Source organism: Apis cerana, linkage group LG5 (assembly GCF_029169275.1).
Source record: "Apis cerana isolate GH-2021 linkage group LG5, AcerK_1.0, whole genome shotgun sequence".
Lineage (NCBI taxonomy): Eukaryota > Metazoa > Arthropoda > Insecta > Hymenoptera > Apidae > Apis > Apis cerana.
Genome location: NC_083856.1, coordinates 1,577,246 through 1,604,887, shown reverse-complemented (window position 1 = coordinate 1,604,887; position 27,642 = coordinate 1,577,246). Strand labels below are relative to the sequence as shown.

Here is a 27,642-nt window from a genome sequence, read left to right as displayed (position 1 = left end):
ATTGATAGATTTTCTTCAATTCCCATTGAGATTCTGAAGATAAATTGGAATAAATTTTAATTCATTTATTTCATCGAATTGAAGTAGTCTCCTGACAAACTTATTATTTCTGAAATTGTTTGGTCGTCAACATTCAACTGTCGTAGAAATGTCTCTTCACCGTGTCAAGGTAAAAGTTCACGAATGCTAAATAGATTTCCGGTTTCTTTGTTATGTAGATTTCCTTTGTATATCAAACTTGATAGAATAAATATATAAATATAAAAGTTGAAAACGATTCATAGAAATTATCTTTTCAAAATTTAAAATAGATTTGAATCAATATTAATCCTTGTTTTTCTTTGTTAAGTTTACTTGAAAATAAATCCGAATATTTATTAATTAATATAATCATCGTTATATTTTTAGATTATATTCTAAACGAAACAAGAAATTAATTAAACAAAGATACGTTTCGCATTTCTGATACAATCTTCACATTAATTCTACATAATTCTGCCTTCATTAATTTATGAGATCGAGTATCGGTTTCGTTAAAAATCGTGTAATGAAAAATTCGAATAAAATATTATTTTATTTATAAATTTACCTCTTTGAATACAATAAATAAGAATCTGTATTGTAAAAAAAGATCTTTGCATTAGCTACAACGAATTTTCTTTTAATACTATCATCATATTTGTTACTATTTTTTTTTATTTAGTAATTTAAATTCAAAGATAAAACTCATCTCTATTCTATGAATCACACGAAGAAACTCGTTCTTCTTCGTCATTCTTAACTCGTTACAGTAATATATATATATATATATATTCTTCAAACATTCATCAATCAAGTAATCAAAGAAATGAAAAGAATGAAAATAATCTACTTCCGCTATTATAATTTCCATGCTACATTATATTTCCACATATATTATCTTCAATATCTTATTTTTTTATATCTACTTCGTTAAATCTTCCACCATTTCATCAATCAACCGAAACTATAATTCAAATTCACTTCGAGCACTTCTGTACTATCCTCATTTATTATCCACAATCACCTTTAAAGCTTATTAAACCGTTTATCGATCATTCGCTCTAAAAAAAAAAAAAATTCACCATCTACATCAAAATACTGAAACTAAAATACCAGATACGTCCGGTATCTTTATTTACCACTCAAACTCGGCGAACTCCATCGAATTTTGTCTCTCGCGCGTTCAAATCCAACTCTATCCCTAATTGCTTCGCTTCCCAATACAAAATACAAGCACGATCGAGCGTTAACTTCGAGGAATTGTGGAATCCACGATTGACTCGGCGGGACTCGTGATATGTCTGCACGGGTTTTGTGAAAGGGCCGCGCGTGTGTGAAGGGCGGTCGAACGTAATTTGCAAACTTCGAGACACTCCGATTCCGATTTCGATTCGAGATTCCAAAGCCGGCGGGCACACACAGGGACGAAAGAGGAGGGGAAAATAGAGAGAGAGAGCTGTGTACCGTGTCTACGACTCTTGTTCGACCCAGTTTACGATGTCTCCGCGTTAAGAAGATAATTCCAGAGCGGAGTGCACGTTGAACGAACGTCTGAAACGGTGATCACGATCGCGGAGAATCAGACGACGCACACGCGTTTATCGTAATCGTGCGAAACGAAGGAAATTTTCTTGGAAATTTTGGAGGGATTTTTGCTTTCGATTATACAGATTTTGAAATTTGCTTCCGCGTTGACGCGAATTAAAATCATATAAATAGTTTATGATACAATTTGATTCGACAGGTATCTGATTCTCCTCGATTTAATTATTACTTTATTAAGTTTCACGTGGAGGATATTGATCAATATTCGAAGATAAATTTTCTTTCCGTCTATTTTTCTTATACTTGAAAATAGCGAAAAAATATATATATATATAAATATACGCGTAATAGGCGTAATATTGATCGAAACAAAGAGATCTTAATAAATGTGACTCTAAACTATTAATTCCCGAGTTACGGGATATTTTTATCGTTGATTGTAAAATATTATATCGAGTTAAAAATTTAAAAAACGAGAAACAGAGAGAATATATCTAGGAGATAAAAATAAAAATTGTAAAACTTTTCTCTATTCTCCTGTTCAGATACAATATGAAATATAAACGTATAAAATTACAATGGTAGGCTACGCGCATCAGCAAGCTCAAATTTATATCGTCATTTATAAAAAGAAATGATGGAGTGGGCCGCCATTTTAATTCCCATTTAAATAATTTCACGCTCAAAATGATTCTTATAATTCAATAATCGGAACGCCAGTAGTATTCATAAAATAAATGAAAAATTGGGAAACAACGAACGCTCGCACTGTTATTTCGATTCAGAGAATTCATCTGCAAATTAAGAATGCCATCGACTTTCAATACTATAAAGTGCATGCACGCGTTCCTCGTCGTCCATGATTAAAGGCAATTCATGGAATTCGGGCGATTCGCTTGATTCCAACTAATTGCCGGGTGAAATTCCATCGGCCACGTATCCTCTGTGCCGTGAAAATGTTTTTCATGGATTTCGACGCGTTTTATCGCGAACCACGCGGTACTTTCAGTCCAATTTTAATCATATTAAACTCGAAGCTACCGGGAGGTCTTTCAGCCCGGTAATATTGACAAAGAGTCGTGGAATTTCATATTACACTGGCCCTGTTTTCATGGCTATGTATTCATACTTCGCGAACATTGCTGTCGCGCTATAAAATCGAGTTTACCCGTGTCATATACGCCTATTGTGTTGCTTAATAGTCATTAATTAAGTGCGTTAGAAGAGCACTTTGGTAAGAGTGCGCTGTCATCTCGGTTTCGATTGCTTTTCTTCTGGTTTCAGAATTTTTGTGAAAAAGAAATCGATCTTTTGTACGTTAGTTGATTGCAATTTTTTTTATTTGTACGAAATAGTGGTTATTTCATTTGCTCTGTTAATATATACATTCGTAAGATATTTATAATTGAGATTTGTTTAAAAAATAAGTAACTAAGAAGTTAAATGAAATGGGGCAGAGATAGCGCACGAACGCAAATTCAAATTGTTTATTTTTTAATGAATAAATCTCGATATTTTTTTGAGAACTTTATATTTCTTTTGAGAACTTCTTTATATTTCTTTTGAGAACTTCAACTCTCCAAAAATTTCCCACGAATATTTTATTTATTCATCCTGTATATGAACACTTTTGTGTTACTTCTGGTAAAAAATTTTCGGTCAAACAACAATACAAAATTCTTTTAAAGTACTGTAATTTTTGAAACGTATAATGCTACGTTAAAATATAACGCATGGATAAAAGGATCATATTTATAGCTGAAAATGTAACAAAAGAAATGTTATAAAAATTTAAAAAATTAACAGATGCTTTTCACGATATAATTTAATAATAGGACATTTGCCGTTTAAATTATTTTTGTTGTTGTATTTATTTTTTCTCACACTTCACATCCTAATGCATTTTATACCATAGTATTTTTATTTTAAAAATTTTTCCAGAGAATTTTATATTGTGTTTACGTTTGATTGAAAACTCTGTACCAGAAATAATAATAATAATCATTTTATTTCAAGTAAAATATTCGTAGAATTTCTTTAATGATTTCTAATTCATTATTGAGTCAGCAAATAAAGTATCTACTATTAAACCAATTAATAGAATTTAAGTTTAAAAAATTTTTATTATCTTTTTTACACTATTGTCACTAATATCTTCATCAAACCACAATTATCCAATCAATGTCACAAATTTTTTTTGTGAAAAAAATCGATCAATTATCAACTTCTAAATTCCATTATATCATATTATAAAAATAATTCAGAATAACAATAATATAACTCTCATTAAATTTTTCTCGATTAAATAGAAATAATTTAATGTCATTAATATTTATTTTATATAAAGAATATAATTATTCTTACAAAATTGGTGTAATCTTATTAATAAATTTCACTAATAGAAATAATAGTGTCAATATATCATTACCATTATTCTGAACAGCACTAATCACTCAAGTTAAAGAGAAGGGATTTCTCATGGATATCGAAAATTAGCGAATTAGTGGCGGTTGACCAACGCACCGAGGTGGTCACACGAAAGACAATATCTAATTCGATGTCACGTTCTGAGAGTGCACCGACTCTGAACCCTTGCCCTTTGCCCCTTTTGTCGGCCGTGCACGCTTCCGCGAGCAAGAAAGTGATTTTCTACCGCGATAACCGTGATTTCTAAGACACCCTGCCTTTACGGTGCAATCAGGGAGCCGGTTGAATGACCGACAGACGCCTTTTGATGTCGAATCACCGACAACGTCCCTTCCACTCGCTCATCTCCCCTTGAATGGATTTCACGCGACGACCCGCTCCTCTTTCACCTGGATTCACGCGCCACCCTCGTTTCCTGAGATCTTTGATTCCTTGATAAATGAAATTATCTCTCGTTATAACTACAATGGCTCGGGGAAGTATTCTGGAGAGAAAATTTTAATAAAAGTTTGTGGAAACGGAAAGAATTTCGAAATTCTTTCAAAACTCGATGAAAAATGTGAATAATTAATTCCCATATGTATATAAATTAATCTTCTCGTATTATTTTACCCGAGGAAAAGATCAGTTATTAAATCTTTTGTCCATGAAATCTTCAAAAATCTTTGTTTCTCTTATCTCTTTAATAATAATATAACAATTGCTTAATTTGTATTCGCTCAATATTATCATAGGAGAGTCTTAATAAAGGTATTTCAATATTTTTACATTTTTAGTACATATTCACAGCGCATGAACTTCTTCGTCGCATTCGTGCCTGGTGTTTAAAATGATTTTGCGCTTCTGGTGATATTTCTCTACTTTGCATTTCTTGCATCAGCGATTGTACCTGAGCAAACGAAACGAGAAACGTGCTTTTCACGAATATTCAGAAAAATCTTAGCTTCCGGTGAATAAGAAATGGAAATCAAATAAGAAAACAAGGCTAATGTGCCAAATCAGTTTCGTTGCGGAATAAATATTATCTTCTAGATTTTCTATTCGATAAAGAAAAGAAAAAAGAAAAAAAGAATAAACAAATAGAAATGTATAGGAAATAAATTTAATTTATTTATACAAAACGATATATAGAATATTTCTTATTTTTTTCGATTAATTGCAAGATCATTTACAAATGAAAATGAGAAGAAATGTTATTCGCGTGTAAAAATTTTACGTATATTTTATTATGAAAAGATACCATTATTTGAATCATCAGCACCTCAAACTTTCGCTCAAAAATTCCTCGACAATAGAAAATTTTTCAATAAAATTCCCCAAACCACAATCATTGTCCGCTTCAAATAAAGATAAATCCGCCAAGATAAATACACATCCTCCTATGCCCCGTGTGTCTTGACAGCCAGAAAAAAGAAGCGAAAAAAGTGGCAAGAAAAATGAAAGACGAGGGAAGAGAAAGAAGAGAAATCAAAAGATGAAAATACCGCACCTGGCTCACTAGGAACTCGACAATAACCACTCGGATAAGAGTGGCCCTGTGTTACGTTCCGATGAAATATCGTAAATCACGGGGCTCCGTGTCTGAGAAGTTTTCATAGGCGGCCGATTCGACCAAATCCTCTCCTTTTTTTTCTTCTTCCCTCGAGCCCCTTCCATCCCTCCGATTCCGCGTCTCATTCTCGTTACGAAGTTCCTCCCGGTCATCAAATTTTATTAGCCCCCGCTTCGAGGGGCCCGCCCTCTACTTCTAACTCAATATCGTAGATTTGTAGTCTCGGTTTAACTACGCTCTTCTTCCCTCTTCCTTGCGCTCGTACGCGTGCACACTCTCCCCGCGTTCACGCTCTGTAACAGGATCCCGCGAGCGAGCGAGCGAGAAGGCCTGAAGACGTAAGCGGGGCGAGCTCGAGCGACTTTGAAAGCAGCAATAATTTCGTGCTCCACGGCCGAGAACTAATTTCCACCGAGCTCTGAAGACGGTGGACGGGGGATCAAGCCAGATGAACAAGGGTGGACGACGCCTCCTTTTCCTCCCTCTTCTTTGTTTCCTCTCGTGCTTCTTCTCTCTTTCTTTGAGCTTCTTGTAAGAAGTTCGTTTTCTCTCGCGCCCTTTTATCGGCCGACAATGGCCAACCCAGCTCGACCCAGCTGTACCGTCGACCGTCGCAGCCAATAAAGACAGGATACGAAGGAGATGCTTGATTTCGCGAAAAGACGCTCGAAAGAGGAGGAGAGGGCAGGGGTGATGGTATTTCCGGTCGTTGGATTAACTAGAGGGGGTGGGGAATTTTTCAATTCGTATTCGAGAATTTTTTTTTTATGAAAAATGATAATCGTTGGTTCGAACGCGATGAAGAGATTAAAAATTGAGGGATTTGTAATGGTTACACGGAATTTTTGTGGAAATAACGATGTGGAAAATTTAATAGTATTTGTACGAATTGGAATTCTCTCGAACTCGATTTAATCTGATTTCGATAAATGGAACTTTTATGTAATGTAATGGCAAAACGTTTATTAAACTTTTTTTTTTTTTTAAATCGCGAATAATTAATATTAGAATTTTTCGAATTAGAAGCGTTAAAATTAAAATACGTGTACATTTTCTATTTTTTTTTGTTAGTGAAAATATAAGGATTTTTACAAAAGTTTACTTTTATCATTACAATATCGTAATATAGAATAGAAAATCAAACGAATATATAAATTATCAATGATCATATTCACATACGTTATTATATATGCTTGTGTTTAGTATCTGATATTTGCTACTGTCCTCATTGTGTGATTAGCAACTACTGCTACTGGAGTTTCTACAAACTCCTGCTACTGTCACGGCTGGCTGATTATATGCTAACCAACTCCACTGTTAGTAGTGCCCGTCGCTGTGCGCCAGTGTAAACGATGGCTGACTGATACGACCAGTTTCTACTGCGTTGGTAATGGCTTCCAATATTAGTACTCTGTTTACGCAAGGCGTCTTATTACTATATCTTCAGTAATTATACATTCTAATTGTTTATATTGCATTGTCATTAGGATAACACGCCACAGAAGAATACTCTTTTTAAAGTTTCAAGCCTTTTAATGTTTCTTTGAACGAAAATATTTTATCGATATATTAAAATATTTGCCTATGATGATCATTGTGATAATCATCGATTAAATGTGATACATTCTTTAATGAAGAAATTGGTAGCAAAATTATGGATTATTTTAAGAATTAAAATCGTTCGAGAACAACGAAATAACCTCGACTTTTTAATATTCGAATATTCGTAAATTAAGATTTATTACAAACTTCCCTTTGTTGAATAATATTTAATTAAAATACGAAATAATAAATAATATAGTTATAAAAATATAATAAATAATAATCATGTTTCGCGATATTAATTAAAAGTTAAGTGTTTCAATAGCGAACAATAGGATTAACAGAAACAATTTTATACGAGTCTCCTTTAACTTCATAGCTTTCCAATAATTACCAATTGATCCAATCCACCAATGGATCAACGAAGGAACGTCTCTGGGACGACGTTATTAAAGAATTTTTCGCAACAATTGTGATCCCTAATCTGTCTTTGAACAGCTATATAATTCCTGGAATCCATTTATCGAACGATCCTACCGATCTGGACAAATTGAAGATCGTGAATGACGTATAAAAATTAATGAAGGGGCAGTTAGAGGTCGCGTAACATGCTCGACGATCAGGTAGATCAATGTAATCCTCTTACGTCGGTGGATCCTCGGATCCACGTTGACCAGGCTCATCCAAGAGAAACGCTACTTCTCTAAGCCTTTAAACCCATCTCAGACGAACCAATATCGGGCCAATTTCGAAGAAACGGTGTCACTATATACTTACATACACGTACATATGTACATTTTATGTATTGACGCGTATCAAACTCTTGGATTAAATTATTGATAGATAGATTGTTTTCTTATATGTATAATATAGTAAACTGATATAAATAAATACAAATGATCGGTTTTTTCATATTTCTTCGATACATCTTTCGATTAATTTCCATTAATTTGAAGTTAGATTAAAAATCAAGATTAAGAATACTGTAAAATCTATTTTAATATAGTTGAAAATTAAACAAATTAGCAAAGCAAATCAATTTTGTAAGAAATCGATATTGATAATATATCGTATAAAAAAAATAGTATCAAATATTTAAAAAAATTTTTACGAAACGTATTCTCATTTACGCGCTGCATTTCACTTGCAGTATCAAGTTTTCAAGCCTGAATTTTATCTGTGTCAGTATCACAGGAAATAAAATATATCGCCACTTACCTTTTGCTGCTGCGTCTGTGACGGTTCCGTGGCGAGCAATTGTTTTAAGGCCGGATGTCCATGGCCGTTGGCCGTCGACGTCGCTCCTGGTGTGCTTGGCGTGCTGGGATTACTTCCCGGTGTATTTGGTGTGTGAGGACCGGTGGTTGGACTGCTAGGACTAACGCTTTCGTTCACCTTGCTACCGGCATGATGATTCTCCGTGTGCCTCCTCAGACTCCTCGCGTCGCAATACGACTTGCCACATCCCTCCGCTTTGCACTCGTACGGCTTCTTGTTTCGATGCGTTAGCATGTGCCCGTTCCTGAAAAAAAAATAATAAACAATTGTGTCAAAAGAGTCTTTGTGAAATTTCGAAATTTTGGTTCGATATTATTTTATAATTAAGCATATTTTTAAAAATATCTGTAATCTAATAATTAGACTATTTCCTATGAATTTGAATTTTTAGATTGTGTATTCCACTTTATGTATTCGACATTTAAATTATTTTAAATTATATGCATCAATATTTGAATTTATGATACACTTAATGTCATAAACTGTTGTTTATGACATTATGTTTTTTTTAAGTTTAATAAATGTATTCAATAAATATTATCAATTTTAAATAAACAAAACTCGTTTCGAGTTTTTTTTACACTTAAAAATTTTCATAAGCAATCTTAAGGAATACAACAAATTGTATTTCACTTCAGCCCTTTATCAAATCAAATGTAATAAACAAAATAAAAAAAGAAAAAATGAAAAAGAATTTCTAGCATAAAATCATCTTCCGTGATTGTTGTATAATAATAAAATTTTCGTGCAATTAAATATATATTATATATTTAACAATACATTCACGTATCAGCGAGATAAGACGGAGAAGTTCAGCAAAGTGTTTCAATAATCCTCCACTGACACGCAAGAAACATTCAAGAGAACTCGATCATCCAGTCCCCCAGTTGAGGGTAGAAAATTATGTCGGTCCAATTAAGTTCCTATCTGTATAGAGGATCTACCGAACTCCGGAAATCCTGTACAACGAGGAGCAGAGCGATCTTGGCATCGAGCTATCTGCGAGGTGCATCTAAGCTTATCCTCGACGTGACAGCCTTACGACCGTTTCGCAGGGCTAAAGACTACTCTCCAGACCATTTGCCTGATATACATGGTATGCGACCTCATCGATGGGGTGAAACGCACCAACCTGACGCACACCCTCTCACGTGAAATCTCTCGGAGAAAGGAAGCTTGGTTATCAGATGAAAGGTAGCCTTAGAGTGGAAATGTGTTGTTATATATGGATACGTTAGAACGAGTTGGAAATGGAACAGAATTTTTTGAAATAACCTAATTCGATGCATTTTAATTTTTAATAAAATGAAAATTAAAAAGTGTATAATATTTAGTATCATATTTGATATTTGTCCTTATTTTTATATCTTATAATCATTTATTCAAATGTATAATTTAATATATACTATTATGTTTAATATATTATTAAATCTTTTATTTGTTTTCACTTTTCAAAAGAATAATTTTTACAAGAAATATGATAATTCAGAATATTCCATTATTCCATTATTATCGTTATATATATTCGAGTAAATCAATTTTGAAAAATTTTAAAATTCATGTGAAGTTCTCTATTTGATTAAACAAATGAATTATCGATAGCATGATTCTAGGTATGAAAATAAGTAAAAGAAAATAGTAGAATAAATATGTAAGGAAATAACTATAATATAATTAATTTATATCGTTTCAAGTTATAATTTAAAATCAAAACTCAATGACGTAAAAAATATACAACGAAAATATTCTTTCTTAGAATATCAATTTAATTAAATGAATTTTTTAAAATATTTTTACATGAATTACATCACTATGATTTGCTCGCCAAAAACAATAATACCCATTTTAGAGATTCTGAATCGAATCCGGATGCTTTTTTAAGCGAAAAATTTCGGCTTCAGCAAATCGGCATATGAAATTAATGTATGCCAAATGATCTATCTCAAATTTTCTCGAAACTCGTTCCAAAATTTCATTTCAATAATCGATTTTACGAAAAAATTTTTAACGTGCACTGTAAATATATATAATTAACAACAACAAATTTCGTATAATGAAAAACACCAAAAGAAATAATAAAGAAGAAGAAAAGAGTGTGCAACAAGTTGCCTATACTATTCAAGGATACCTTTATTGCCCCTAAGAATCGTTTGACGCGTTCATCGTCCTCCCCCTCCAACACTTGGCCCCATATAATTGCATTAATCCAACAATGAGTTACACGGTGGAAACGACATCGTTAAACGTCGTTTCTTACGTCGTAACTATAATCGGGATCCGAGATTTAACGCGGATAAAACAGACGGTAAGTGCAGACGGTAAATCGCCGATTTGTATCTCGTTCTTGCCATCGACACCGACCACGATGGATCCGATTTCTCTGGACAAATATTTGCTTGGAATATCACCGGCGACGACCGAGTCGAGAGAGAGAAAGAGAAAGAGAAAGAAAGAGAGAGAGAGAGAGAGAGAGAGAAACGTCTCTGAGCGAGAATTTTTCAGGTTACTCGATTAATTTGCACCTTCGTTACGTGGTGAAACGAGAACCGGAACGAGAATCGGACATTTCATTTCGTTAAAAGACCATTTTAAGATTTATCAGAGCTTGATGTTGATTTTTCTATTTTTTTTTTTCCCCCTTCTTTTTTTTCTTTCTCCCAAGAGTCGTGGATAGAGTATTCTTTTTGAAACTCGTAACTTTGCGCACGATTCACTTTGTAAAAGTACCATTTTTCGACGATGTTGTTCTTTATGGAAACTTTTCAGCGTTATATATCAAAGGTTTTTAATTAGAGGGTAAAAAGAGATGAGCGAGGCTCTCTTAAACGTTGTTTGCGAGCTTAAGGAGGGAAATGTTAACCTTTAACCTTTCACCTACGCATTAACCTTTAATTTTCAAGAGCGAGGCACTTGTTTTAACTAATGAGCAAATGCGAGGACATTCCGTAAATAATAAAAAAAAAAGCAACTCAATTAAGAGTTACATATATTTTTAATCCTTATAACCATTAAAAAAAATTGATACACTTGAACTGTTCGTTCATTGATAACCAAATTTATAATTCTAGTTTATGGTTTTTTTTCCATTTCATTTTGCTATTTTAAAAGTATCTCGAAACAGAACAAAATATTTATTTTAAATCATAAATTTTAATATTAATTTTATATATTTCTTATTTTTAATTTACTTTTTTATATTCATCACTTTAACAATCCCATTTTTTAAAATTATTTTGCTTAAAGATAGAAAAAGAAAAGAGAGGAACTCGTACAAATATAAGCATTCCTATTTGTAATCCTGTTATCTATATCGTTACACGAGAAATAAATAACTAGCATACAAGACAAATGCATTAAAAATATACGTAACACGAGATTCATCAACATCCGTTTCGACGTATTTCAATCGTCCATTTTCCTGGTGTTCTTTCTCCCTTCTGATAAAACTTTAACGAACCATCGGGCATCGTTCACCTCCTTTTCGAAAAGGAGAAAGAGAGATTCTCGCGTGGATCGCGGCAAGAAGTGGTCAGAGCATCGGACGACATCGTTTCCAGTAAATTTTCAAACAGTATTGAAGCGCCATTCTGTCCCATTGTTCCAAGTTTTATAGTCCATCACGATACACGAACGAATTCCCTTTAATTTTATTTCGGGACGAAGTTCAAAGTTTAATTTGTAAAAGCTAATTCGTTCAACTTTAATGTATTTCCTTTCTGATTCGTGGATGGATACGTGTACATACACGAATCCTCTAGGAATCGATCGAGCCAACTATTCACCATTAAACGAATGAAAAAGAAAGAAAAGCGAATGGCTATTTGATAAAAGATATTGAAATTGAGATGGTGAACGAAGAAAAGAAATTCATTAGTTTCTTTTGTTATTTTTTGGATTTCGATTTATAATGATTAATAGTTTTTTAGTTTATTTATAATTAGGTTAACCGAAGACGAGAAGATAAAAGATTCATCAAATCAAAATGAAAACTAGAAAAACTTAATTACCATTTCTTAATCTAAATATCATTAAAATCAATTCAAGATTGATTTTAAATAATCATATTTTGATAACAATTGTAAATCGACCATGAGTTTCATGGAACTTCAATTTTATAGTGTATAATAAAGAAGATAATGAAAAGATATATCGATTATCAAAATTTAATTATCAAATTAACATCCCATTATTTGAAAAATTCTGGATATTCTTATATTCGAAACATCAATTAAAAAAAAAACATTACTAAACTATTAATTAATCCTTTCTTTGATATAAAATAGGTTTTCGGATTTGATAAGAATCAAAGATGGAAAGTGTATACCTTTATAATTTCTTTCGCTCTACTTTCTTTTCTATCGGATCCACGACGAAACGTTTTTAGCGGAGCGAGGAAAAGGAAAATGGCACGAACAAAGACCGTATTGAAGACGTCGAAGCGGGAAAAGAAAGCTTCGTTGTTGAAAGAGAAACAAAAGAACGAAAGTTCCATGGTTTCTCCCCTCCCTCCCTCCCTCCTCTCTCCTAATGACGATGTATCCTTCAAGAGACAAAGCTGAAAGTATATTTCTAAAGTAAAATTGATCGCCTTTCATTTCAAGGCTAATGACGTTCCCTGAATAATCAACATAAATTCTGAAAGTGAAATCTCCTGTTCTTAAATAAAATAAGAGATAGAACAAAGAGAGTTTGTCATTGGTTTCTTTTTGTCGTCGCATTAAAGATTCTAATGATCTACGTTCCACTGTAGTTTACATACAGAGGACAGAGGACTTCTTTCCTCGAAAAGCGAAAAGATTTCGTCTAGAAAAATTACTCTTGCGGCGAGTATCTGATACGTACACGAAAAACGACTCAGCAATGAAAACACTCGGGCTTTTGTAACAGTCTCATTCTTCTTAAAATAACTAGGAGACACGGGAAAACGGGAAGATCCCAATTTAAGACATTACTTTCGATCAACGATATTTCATCTATAAATAATGAAATATTCGTCGAATAAACTAAATATAATTTTGTTACAAATTCTTTCGTTGTGTATTTATCTGTGATTGTGCCAGTTTATGTAATATAGAATAATTATAAAAAAGATTTTACTCGCATAACGAAATAATGACGTATATATTTAATTTATTATTATAGTTTTTCTATGCATTTTTATGAATACGTTGTTTCTTGACAATTATTTATTTTTGATTCTTATTATATGTATATTGAAATATCAAACAAATTATGATTAATGATATATTCTTATTATAAATAAAGTTAATCCAAAGGCAATGATATACATTTTGGGAAAAAAAAGAAACTAATCTGCAAACTTTTTTATTTTTATTTAATTTCTTTCTACCGAAATATACGTGAAAAAACTTATTGATGCAATCTCTTTATGTTATTTTTAGTTTTAAGCTAACCATTTCGATCGATAAATTCGCAAACTGTTATTTTGTTTCTTATCTTTCTATAATTAACCGTAAAGAAAATGAAAGAAAAAATTAATCAATCTTCATTAATCTAAAATTCCAAATGATCACGAAATGCTATTAATATTGCCTCGATTCATCCCCTACTGTTTAATATAAATATTTAAAGAACATCTTCTCACAGAAAAACAATTCGAACACCTAAGATCCTTTAAACTTTCTAAAATCTCCAGTAATCACCCACATTCGCCTCCCTCCCTCGAATTTCCAGAAGAAATTTTCCACCCAAGAATTCTCTCATTTCTCTCCCAATTATCAGGATCGAAGATTAAATTCGCGTCAATTATCAACTCTCCATTAATTCAACGATAGAGGAGAGAGCAACGATAGAGAAGGTCTATTCGAGGAAGACCGTTTCCCTCTGAATTTTCTTTCATTTCACGGGGTCAGAGCATCCTTAATGCGGGGTCGAACGAGGCGGAAGCCGGGGAACAAAGGGGGGTATCGACGATATCGAGGTGGGAAAGCAAGTCCTCTTTACAAGCGGAAGACCGAAGAAACGACCAACTTCTCCCCTGCTCGCTGCAACGACTCTTTCTGAATCCCACTCTCCTCTATTCCATAGCCTCTCTTTTCTAAGTTCGCAAATCCCTTTTGGACGAAGAGACCCCCACTGTCCTCCCCCATGACGCCCTTCTCGATATATACAATGTGTCCGGTTTATCTCGAACTGGAAACTTAAGGTGTCTCGAAAGATAGCGATATAAATGTTAATTTATTTGCCATAAAAAAAGTACCAGAAGCTTTGCTAAGAGATACTGTAATTTGAAATTCATGAAATTTATCGAAGATTAGAAACACACGAATATTTTACCATTCATATGAGAGTTATATAAGTTTCATAAATTTAAAATATCGTTTAAAGTAAAGATTCTTCGATATGAATTAACACTTTTTATTATAAGAGGTAACCATTAAAATTATATGGTTTCGTTTAAAAGATTAAACTTCATCTTCTATGCGAAAAAATTATTATTCATCGTTTCTTTAGCATCAAACTACTTTTTATCATTCACATTTCTCGAGATATTTAAGAGAATCACAATAAACCGGACACACTGTATATACTTTTCTCTTTTTATATACATATAGTATATATATATATAAAATATATAATATATATGGCGTGGCTCTCGAAGAAGAGCTCTTCGAAGAGAATACCTCTCGAGGTATAAGCGCTTCCTTTCGTTCTTCCTTATTTCAAGCGGTACTGTCGCCGTTCGAACACGGGGAAAAGGACTACGTGGATTTACTTCGATAACAGAGATACGCCGTGGAACTTACAATGGCGGGCCGCTCGCTCGGCAAAGGGTTGAGGAGGAAGGGGCGGCTATGCTCGCTGGACCGAGAGTGGAAACGCAGCTATCCTCCCTGTTCGAGAATAAGAACCTCGAGAGATGTTACGCTTCTCTTTTTTTTCTTTTTTTTCTTCTTCTTTCTTTTTAGTTTTCAATTAAACGATCCTTGGACATCTTCGTTTGAACAGAGGAAGAGGAGAGAACTGTCATTCGGATTCTGTCGTAGCTTGTGACTGGTTTTATCTTATTGATTATTTCATTTCTTTTTCTTTTCTTTTTTATTTGTTCGTGCAGATTTGAATTTGGAAAAATTTGAGTAAATTTGATTTTTTGTTCCGATTTAATGTTAAAGTGATTAATTTTATTATTAACGAAATTATTTTATCTTATCGATTGGTAATATATTGATTGTTGAAAATGTTTAATTGAACTATACCACTAAATTTCTAATTAATAATCATGGAAATAATCTGGATAAATAAATTTTAGTCAGATTATTTTTAATATTCAAAATGAAATAATTTATATCTAATAGAAATTGAATTTAATTAACAATTTGAATATCTTATTAATTCGTCTTTTCTGCTTAAACAACTAAACTACAGAGATTAATGCAATAATTGAATACATTTTAGTTTAGAAAAATTTTATCCAGATAAAAAAGAATTTTAAGATATATTTTAAATTAAAGGACAATAAAAAATAATATTACATTACAATAAATAAATTATAATAATAAATAATATTATAACATTATTTCTTGATATTAGAATATAAATTAAAAATTTAATATTAATTTTAAAACAATAAAAATTCCATAAAGAATTCATCCATCAAAAATATTATGAAGAATTTATTATGCATTATTCTTCTAGTTTCAAAAAGATTCAATCAAATCTATCAATTCATTATAAATATTTATGATAATATAAACGAAATTTTATCCTCAATCTATTTTCTTTAAAAATATCAACAATTTATATTCGAAGAAATGTATAATGAAGAACAATTGTGATTGTGCAGTTAACTGCTAAGTAAGGAAGATTCGTCGTGTTGGTATTTCATACATTTGTTACCATTTAATTACTTTTGCGTGAAACGATAAATTCTATACAAATTCTGTATAACATCCGTGATATAAGAAAAATTCTTTTAAAATATAATGAGAAACTGGTTAAGTAACTCAAAACTTTTTCTTTTCCTTTCTATTCGGTATACAGTGTCTAAAGTCGAACAACAAAAGCCTATTTGAAATGTTTCTATAATAAGAACTTGAAAAAATTCAGAATAAGATCATGAAAAAAGGAAAAAGAAAAAAGGAAATTGTTCCTTATAAATTGTGCAAGAGAATTCATGCTTTTCCTTTCTTTTTCTATTTTTTCTTTGAGCTTTTATAAAAGAATACACAGCCACTATCTCGAGATAAACTTAAAGCAAATTAAATTTTTTTATTCGAATTAATTATATCATCAAATAATTTATTTTTATATGTTTCTTTCTTAAAATTTTAATAAAAACTTTAATAAAAAGGAATTTATTTTAAAAAATAAATATGTAATTTAAACGCAATTAGAATTAGAATTTATATTCGAAAATTATTATTATTGATATTTATATTTACACTGATATCGATATTATTATTGATATTCATGAAATATCTTTGAAGGATCGTTTTTAGAAATTAAAATAATTTTTTTTATATTAATTTAAGTTTTCAAAGGTATTTCACGAACATATTAACATACTGTAGAAATGAATATAATGCATATAAAATAATAATACAAGAAAGTAACAACTTTTTAATGCATAATAAAGTCGAATATAAAAACAAAAATAATCAATAACGATATAAATTTAATAGCAATAATGATATCATCATGAATCCTATTTTTAATAAAAAATAAAAAATCATTTATCGGTTTAAAATTCATTGGAAATTCATTGAAAAATAAAAATATCGTTTTCTCGTAAAAAATTTCCAATAGTTTTACAAACGCATTACATGGTTGAGAAATTACTTTTTTCTTTATTATTAAAAGATGAAAAAGGAAAAAATTGAAGGAATAATAGAAAAGTACCAGTGAAAGATGTAATTCGATGCTTATTAGTTCGTGCAAATAGAATTAAATTACGTTCCATCATGAAAGCATTACTTTTATTTCCTTATCAAACTTTTTTCGATGGGAAGCTCTAATTACATTTGTCTGAGGATATCAATTATCTTCTCTTTTCTTGATGCTAATAATTTATGCTTTGTAAAAGTGCCAAAAATAATGAAAAGGAATATATAGAAAATCGGATGTTTCTGATATCTTAACGAATTAAATAATAATATTTTTTTCATTTCATTATTTTTATTTTGAAAGTTTTTTTTTATTAGTCAAGAAATAGAAGAAATGTAACTAAAATTTTATATTTACATAAAATTTTAAATATCAATGTTTTGGTATTATTTATTCATCACATCAAAGAACAATTTTAATCTTGCGTAATATTCTTTTTTTATTTATTGATTCTTTCAGAACTATTTTATTAAAGAATTTTATTATAGAATTTAAGAATTAATAATAAAATTATTAATAAAAAAAATTTACTGATATTTGTATTTTATAATCTAATTAATTGTTAGAATTGTTTTTTTTTTAATTAAATTTTAATTAAAATTCGTAGCGATATATTCAAAGATGAAAAAAGAAATCGTTCGTGTTCAAATCTAATTCCTCTTAATTAAAAACGTTTTAAAAAACAAATGATGACGTATTTCTTTTTAAGAATATTAGTAAATCTAAAGTTATCAAAAATACATAAATTATATAAGAATGAAAGCTTGAAAGTATCATTCGAATAATTTGTCGAAATATTTAAATTATTGTATTTTTCATTCTGTGCAACGAATTGAATTTTTATGAAAATGTAAAAAAAGAAAATCTAGTGAGAATTTTCGCGCGCCAAAATAACAAAAGAGTTTTTCTTTTTGATCCTCGATTAATTAGTTGATTTTCTTTATGCAATAGGAGCCTCTTACGAAGCAAGCGCTCCAAGAAAATTCTTTGCTAAATACCTAAAAGGCAAGAGACTTCAAAGAAGTATTTCAATCACGACAATTGCAATATTACATTCATCCGGTTGAAATATTCTGTAAAAAGCAGACAGGACGTAATTTTTTTCCCCTTCGCTGAATCTAGGAGAATTTTCAGCTCGATGGGCACGAATTAAACTTCGCGTTGAACTCGCGGAACAAGAATCTCGAAGACCAATTATACTTAATTTTCATACGTAATAGAGTGTTCAAACGTGAAAAGAAAAAAAAGAAGAAGAAAAGAAGAATATTTGTTTTAGTAATAAACGATTCGTATTTTTTACATTTTAAATCGAATAAAATATAAATGGTGAATTGTAAGAATTTCAATTTTAACATAAAATTAAAATTTTTTAAAATATTTTCTGCATAAGTTTATAATGAGCATTAAAATCTATTTAATTTTCTTGATAATTTTATTTTTTATTATAACTGAAGTTATAACTGAAGATATTTTTGAAAAAAAATTGGTTAGTTAATTTAAAAAAAAAACATATTACAAAAATTTAAGTAATATTTTTATGAAAAGTATTAAAAAATTTAAATTAAATTTTCAGAATTTCAATGTTATCAAGAGCTAATAAAAAATCAAATAAAATAATTTTAATAATCTCAATTAAAAATAAGTTTTTAATCATATTCACTGAAGACAGTTAAAAATTCATTATAAAATTGTTATCAGATGTATTTAAATAATGCAAAATAAATTACTATTACTTAATCTTTATTGTAATTTTTGTTACATAGATTCTTGATAATTAAAATCAAAGATCAAAATACTTTCATAAAATGTTTTTTACGTTTTTTTAATAATTTAATAATTTATTTAACACGTCAATAATATATATATTTATTGATTATCTATAAATAAAAATTCAATTTATGCAAGTTGTATTTCCTTTTCTCCAAATAATAAACATATGCAAGTTTAACTTTTTATAAGATTTTAAGTAACATCTTAGATATTAAAAATATGGATCAAAATTCTACTTCATTTTCTTGAATCCTATACAAAGCATCAATACTTGAAAGATATTTAAATAATCATTAATCAAAAATGTTTTACTCAATTATTATTTAGCTTCAACCATTAACAAGAAATACTTTTTTGTATATTCTTGAAATATACAAAAAGAAAGTTGATATTTTGAATTCATCACTATTGCATTTAAAGAGCAATTGTCTAAAAAATCATTCAATCAATAATTGTTTTAATCTTTATCAATTTATATTCTGAAGATTGAATAATTGTACTCTTAACGCGCACAAAAAGATTATTGATATTTTGAACTCATTACACAACAATTTCCTTTTAACTCTTCGAGCTATCGAGTTTAGAAAGCAGTTTAACGACGTTGCTCCACTTGTGAACTGTACCGGCTAGGTTTAAATGCCGGCTTTATAGACCAAGAATACGATTCAGTAAATTATTGCGAATCTTTTCGCCATTCGTGTTAGAATTTCGTGGCCCTATATATATATATATAAATATATATACTATATGCTAGGAAAGTTTAAAAGGAGGGAGAGTGCAATTCTTTACGACTTTTTATGAACAGAGTTAGATACTTAAGTCCCTCGCCTTTTCGAGGTTCTATCCGAGGTTAAAAAGATTTCAATAAAAACGGGAAACAGGCTAAGGACTTTTTCTCTGATCGGATAAAGTCGTCCACATCGTTTACTCGAATCCTGGCATATGCTTTCTTAAAAACGAGTTTCCAAGTAAGGAAATTTTTATGGACGTAAGCCAAATGGAATGCTCGCACGGCAAAATGTTTGAAATCGAGTTTGTTCTTGTATAAGCGTGCAGCTTGTTAGAATTAAAAAATCTTAATGCGAAAGATTTCTTAAAAGAAATTTTCGAGCGAAGAACGAAGTTGAAGTAGAATATCTGAATGATCGGAGGAAATATTGCTTCGTTAATTTTTATTTTTTTGTAAACAGAAAAAGGGTATTTATGCATTTATGCAAAATTTGAATTTAAAAATGTTTAATATATAATATTTAATATTATTATTGATATTTAAAAAATGAAATAAATATTTTTTATCAATTTTTATAAAAAATATGATTTAGCATAATCTTTAGTTTATTTATGAAAGATTTTTTGAAAAATATTTTATTTTTCTGATGATTTTTTCAAATATATAATTTATTAAAATTTGTTCTATTTTTATTATTATAAAATATTTCTAAACGAATATAGAACATATTGTAATAAAAAAATATTCAAAAATATTGTTTGTATTTAAATTAATCAGATTACTCTAAAAGATTAATAATCATTCACTGCAAAAATATAACAGATATATTGATTAGTTCATACATACATATATAAACTTGTAATAGAAATACTAATTAAAAAAATAAAAATATTTATTATTTAAAAAATTATTATGAGAATTATCTGCAATTTGAACTCACAACATTTTACTTAAGAATAATAACTTTTATCTTTCCAAATAAAATCGTTCAAAATAGTAACAATTAATTGTTGATTAAACTTGCAATTCAAAATCGAACATATATTAAATTCAATAAGTATTCTCGATCGATCGAAGAATCTTGAATTACGAAAGGAGCTTGAAAAGGAACAATAGGTGAGACGATGCATTTGAACTAAATAAGAACGACAAAAAGGGAAAGAAATTCTAGGGGACGAGAGATGAAACGAAAGTAATTCTTCAGGCTGTTCGTCAACTCGTATTGAGCCGGGTGTTGAGCGACCCTATCGAATGAAATACGTACATAAAACGAAGGTGACATGGTGGAAAGGTCGAGGAAAAGAAAAATACAGTCTGCTCGAATCCAGTGCACGTAGCCCTGACAGAACCAAGCACAAAAGAAAATTGTGGCGATTTCGACGCGGGTATTTCGAAAGTTCCAATTATAAGATTTCTCATTAAATTAGATACTTAAAATATAAGCTCAATTACTAAGAACTTTATTAACATTATATTGTTAATGAAGATAACAATTAAAATAGGAAAAATTTTCATAAAATTATGAAAATTATATTCTAAATATGTATCACAGATGTAGTTTAAAGAAAACATTGAAATAATTATAATTAAATGAAATGAAAATATTATTATAATAATATTATTTTATGAGTTATATAAATTTTTAACAAGTTTTAATTCTAATTATTTGTTTTTGTGAAATTATAAAGTTATTACAACTTCTCGAACAAAGAGCAATAAGAAACGAAATAAAGAAAATAATATTAATTATTCTAAAAAAGATTCAGTTAATGTTGTTCAGTAACATTGTTTTCAGAAATGGGCGATCTTGAGAAATTTCCATGAAATTATCGAAGAATCTTGAGAAATGAAATGTCACGAAAGAAAAAGATATCGTTAGAGGGAATATCTATGGAGTTTAAAGAAACTCTTTAGAAGAATTTCATGAAACGATATTTCTTCGGCTTGTTGAATAGTTAAAGATACGATATATATTTCTACGTGAAAACAAAGAAAAAGAGAAAATATTTAAAAAAAAATGAATGAAGAGAGAAAAAAAGAAGAAAGAGATATTGTAATATTCTGTGAAGGAAATTGTAATTTCTGTGGAGATTTATAAAATAATAATTGGTGATTGATGAAGAATAAATTTAGTTACTAATCGAAATATGTATTAATATATTTATAGCTTATTGCATATATTTCTTTATGTTATATAAAAATCATATTTATATCTATTCATATATATAAAAACTTTTTAATATCATCAATAAGCACTACAATAAAATCCAAATATACAAAAATGAGTATACATATAAAATGTATAAGAAAATAAGCATTCTGCCGGATAATAAAAAGTTTCGATTTACCATTCACGATTAATTTAATAAATAAACAAGAATGTCAAATTATTTACAGATTATCTTAAAAGTTACCGTAATTTAATAACAGCAACGTAAAGCAGTAATAAAGTATCTCAAGGAATTTATAATAAGATAATCTCAATACATCAGGCAAAGAAAATTAATAAATATCCTAAGCACGAGAAGCAACGGTTTCATGCGGTATCAATAAGTTTCTGACAAAGCGTTCAACGAATCGCGAGTAATACCGCAAAGCCGAGTTGAACGTGACGGAGAGAGGGCTCGAGAGAGGGTGATAGAAAGGAAAACTACTGTCCGAGTGGAAACGTGGCCGAGGTATGTGGCGAATCTCGAATAAGAAGAAAGGAAGAACCATCGAGAAAGTGGAAGGAACGAAGAGAGGATTTGTAGATCTACGTCTACGAAAAGGAAATACAAGTCTAATCTTTTCCGACCGGCCAACAAGTCTGACCAAGACTGGTAACCATCGCTGCCACTATTGATTCTTCTTTATTCTCCTTTTCTCGTTCTGGGGAAGAATTGAATCTTCAATTCTTGCGATCCTTGCGAAGGTCTTTCTCTTTTCACACTATCGTTACTTTTCTTTTCTCCGATCGTACATATCTTACGAAGAATCGTCTCGAAATGTTTATTTAATTCGAGAAATAGCAACAAATGCGCTGAATTTGTCTTGTTAAATTCTTTTTTTATCGATCTTATGATTGTACTTATAAATGATTGTACTTACAAAGAGTTATAAATTTAAAAGTTTTCTAAGTTCGAAGATGGAAAAAGTTAATAGTCAAAAGAATTTAAAATTCAAAGATTCGAAGATTTTAAGACTCAAAACATTTAATTATTTTAGAATTAAAAGAATTGAAAATTGAAGGATTTAAAGATACAAGGATAGATTACTCAAAAATATTATTATAAATTCTCAGAAAGAAAATTAAATCTAATATCAATCAAGATAAGGACGAATGTTTATTAACAAAAATTACTAGATAAAATCCAAAGTATTGTTTAATTTAAGAAATTGCGTTTGTTTCTAATAAACGATTTTGATTTATCGAATACATAAAAATTTATCAGCAATCCAACTTAGCATTTATTTGGTAGCAATCGTGAACCGCAAGGTTTTCATAACAAAAGCATAAGCTCTTGAAATCCGACCTAGAGAATAAACTCCTCTCATGGCTCACTCATGTGGCAAGATGAAACAATCGTGTATCAGAAACAATCCTCTTGTCGAGTGCACAAAGCAATAAAACAACTATTCTATAATATTATGTAATATACAAATTTCAGAAAACCTCGCTCTTAACCAGTATCTATTCCTTGAGAAGCTTTGACAGACGTAAACGAAAAGTTTTCGATCTTTAAATGGAACCGTTTCACTCAAAGAGAAAATCACAAAAGAGAAAATCACGATTGAAAAGAAACGGAAAGTTTTTAAGTGAAAGAAAAAAAAATGTAGAATTATCATTTACAGTATTTCATTTTTTTGAAATGACTGAGGCAAGAAACACGATATTAACGTTGATTAATTGACGCAGAAAAGAGGTGAATTGTGTTCATCTGTACTCACAAGTGGTCCTGCCGCTTGAACGCCTTGCCGCACATCGTGCACACATATTTCCTCTCGTCACTGTGCGTCAGCTTGTGCTTCGTAAGCGCCGATGCGTTGTTGAACACTTTCCCGCAGACCTGTAGACAGAAATCGTGAAATGTGTCAGCGTGTCTTTGTATTGATGTTCCATCTCTGGCAGTCAGTTTAATTGATTATTTATGATCTCGAGGTTATGGCTCAAGGTTAGGCGAGTTTATGTCACTACGGTAAAATGAACTGTTCGTACAACGAGAAATAGTGGAAATAGAAATGTTACTAAGCACGGAAAATTATTAAATCAAAGTAAACAGATATTTTACGTACATATATATGTGATGCTTGATGTTGGATGATAACTCAAGATCGAAAATATACCTCGAAACAAAACGATTCACGATAAACACTTTATTATACACGATAATATTTTATTACGCACGAGACAATGACATATTAGTTGCGCGTGACTTTTCGTTACTGCTCGCGCCATCCTGCGCCGAGAATACCCGAACAGACACGAAAGGACCCGAAGAGACTTCGGATTCGAACCACCTAACGCCCGCGATATTTGAAGTGATACATAACAGTGATTGGTTTAATTATTTCGAAAAGTTTAAGTCTTTATCACAGAATTTGTTTAGTAAAAAATTTGTTTGAAATAGAATCTAATCATATATATATTTTTTTATTTTTTAAAGAAATATCAATATAGAATTATTCGATATTATATATTTACTTATCGAAAAAATTGTAATTTTTTCAAGAATAAATATATTAAGATTTGAAAATGATAATTATATAAATTAATTTATATTTTCAATAACATTCGTAATATTTAAATATAAAATATATTAATAATAAGAAAAATTATATAAATATATGAAAAAAATATTTTTAAGTATCAGATTGAAATAAATGAGGATCAAACGTATACACGTGTATCAATATTCTTCAAAATAAAATATTCATTGAGATTTTTTTATTCTAGCAATGTTAAAAATTTGGCTATTTTTGATAAAATGATTTTTTAATTATTCGAAATCGTTGACAAATTGGTAAAATGTAATTTCAGCAAACCTATATTTGGCTATTAGCATTACGTGAAACACATTTTCAGAACCGTCTAACATTTGACACATGTTACTGCCAACCGTGCGAATGTGCTTGACGTAGACGGCACTGCTACATGCCCGCATACACACATTTCCTAGTATCCATTAATGACTGCATTCCAAAAATACATCCAACTTCCTGTGTTTTTTACGCTACAGAACAAATATGCACGGTGATGCTTCTATTATTTCTCCCTATTTCCACTGCCACAGCTTTACTTGAATTTTTACAAAAATATTCGAACATGAAAAGTGCAAAACAAATTTTAACAAAATTTAGAAAAAAATATATTTAAGACTTACTTGTTTAATATTATTATTATATTATTTACAATTAATAGTTCGAAAATTCAGATTTTATATGGTATTCATTGGTAGAATAGAATATTTCATTTGTAAAAGCATGATTTAATCCAAATTTTCTATAAAATATAAACACAATTATTTATTCTTTCTTAAACTGATGAATTAGTTTAATATTATTTAAAAAAAAAATTAAATCTCGATGGAATAAACGATCGATTGCATTATTAAATATTATAATATGCAATTCAATATTTTAGAATTAAATTTTCTCAAATAACATTAAAAATAATATTTTTAACTTTTCAAATAAAATTTAAAGAAATTTACTCAAAAAACTCTTTAATTAATATCAATGTTATTGCTATAGATAAAAAATCTTTTTAAGAAATTTAATTATTCTCCCCTTAAAATATTAATATATTTCACTAGAATGTCCATAATCGAATCAAAACGATTTAATTGAAGAATCCAATCAAATCGGGTGAAAACTTGGTTCCAACGGAAATCAAGTGGCGATCGACAACGAACCAAGTGTAACGACTTCCAATCCATGGCCTGTGCTTTCAATAATCGAGGCGCGTATCGCGCGAATGGTCCGCAATTCGCCGTCGCGTGTTTTGAACGGTTCATTACGAACACGTGAAACAGAACGAGGCTGGACACGATTTTCAATTACCACACGTAGCCATCGTAAAGCCAGGCCGGACGCGCTTTACGACGGACATTAGAACGACAATAAAGATATCATTGCCCCATTGTGAACGCCACGTTTCCACGTTTTTGTTTGCCGTGTTTCAGTGTGATCTGCTTTTCTCAGATATTAGAAAAAAGACATTAATGCAAATAATCTGTTCTTCTTTTTATTCATGATGTTTTATTTGCCAACGATGATTTATTATTTATTTATTTACTTATTTCTTGATAAATTATTTTCAGATATGATACTTAGATCATTGTATATATATATATATATATAATATATATATATATATATATATATATATATATATATAATATTTGATGAATACAAAAGTAAAAACATTGTCTTCAAAAAAAAAACAAATAAGTTATTTTTTGACAGAATATCAATTATATTATTGCACAATTCCTATAGATATTCTCAGATAATAAAATGGATTTTATGATTGGAATTGAGCAAGAGTTGCTTTTTTTTATGAATCCATCAGTTATAGAGAAAAATAAGGTCGACAAGTATATATATTATTTTTTGATGGATTCTTTAAATATCCTTATTATATTTTGATATTTTGATTATATATTTTGATTATTGGCAAAAAAAGAAATAATATTCTTTATTTCTTATACTCTCAAATATTATAATTATCCTCAATTATTTTCCAATTTAAATAATAAATTTTCACTAATAAAGCATAAGTAAATAACATTATTACATTTAAATAAATTAAATTAAAAATTATTAAAAAAAAGAGGCACATACTTGCACGAGAATATTGAAAAATAATTTTTTTCTCTTTAAATATCCATATAGTATATCCATATTGCTAAAATATGAATCTTAATTATTAAATAATTTTTATTCTCATATTATTCCCATCCTAACTTAGAGAGAATAAAAATATATTCAAATTAATATATCAAAATTATCCAAGATTTAATCCTGCCAATACCATTAAAGAAATAAATTCTTCTTTGAAAAGAACCAAGATCCAAATACAAGACAATATCCTATCCTACAAAATTCCTAATTAACGTGAGATGTTGGCATGGTATTTCATGTGTTAACAACAAGCAGCTCGAAGACATGGTCGAGGGTGTCAGACATGGTATGCCTGTTAAGTATGTGGAATTGAGTTTATTACTCGGGCAGGGGCGTGTACTATTTCACCAACTATTTCAGGAAGCTAAAGACCGAGGGCCTGTGCGCGCATGGACGCTGTTTCATTTGAAAGTCCCATGGGACGCGCAAGAACACCCGGAATTGGCGTCGAATTTGCCTTCGTCGAATATCATGTGAAATTCCGTGGCTCAAATTTAGCGAGGAACGGACAACGTTTACTGAAATTCAGCTCATTCCTTTACGTTCATCTTTAGCTTATTGTCGTGGTTAGATGATTCTAAATCCCTAGTTTATAACGAATCAAAAATTTATTGACGTATCTTTATCTTTATGAATTAAAATGATACATATATAATATGTATATTATATATATATTATTCAGCATATATGCATATTTATAAAAATTGTATAGTTTTTATATTCAAAAGTAACGAAAGGAATAATGAAAGAGTCTGTATTATAAAAGACAGAAGATATAGATGTGAAGAAATACAAAATGAAAAAGGAAAATATTCATGAATGTGTATATCTAAATGAATGTGGAAAAATATTTATCTCAGCTTATTTAGTGGAATATGAATCTAAAAAGAAATTTGTATTAAAAGTAATCATTTGTAACTATTTCTAAAAGAACAATTTCATTATTTGTATAACATATCATTTTGTAAAGATATAAACATATTATAGTTAAAACTCATCAGTTTTATTCGTTTATACTTTATTATATTTATAATTATTTCAATAATGT

The 27,642-nt window shown here is 29.9% G+C and overlaps 1 protein-coding gene across 11 annotated transcripts in view; it reads right to left on the bottom strand.

Annotated features, from left to right (window-relative positions):
- The window catches only part of LOC108001347 (histone-lysine N-methyltransferase 2D), a 681,552-nt gene that overhangs the window by 133,918 nt on the left and 519,992 nt on the right, over positions 1-27,642 (bottom strand). For all 11 annotated transcript variants that reach the window (XM_062075744.1, XM_062075753.1, XM_062075747.1 and 8 more), the window contains 2 exons: positions 23,640-23,758; positions 8,306-8,609 (listed from right to left, as the gene is read on the bottom strand). In XM_062075744.1, coding sequence (XP_061931728.1) covers positions 8,306-8,609; positions 23,640-23,758 — 423 coding nt within the window. The remainder of the gene's footprint in view (positions 1-8,305; positions 8,610-23,639; positions 23,759-27,642) is intronic.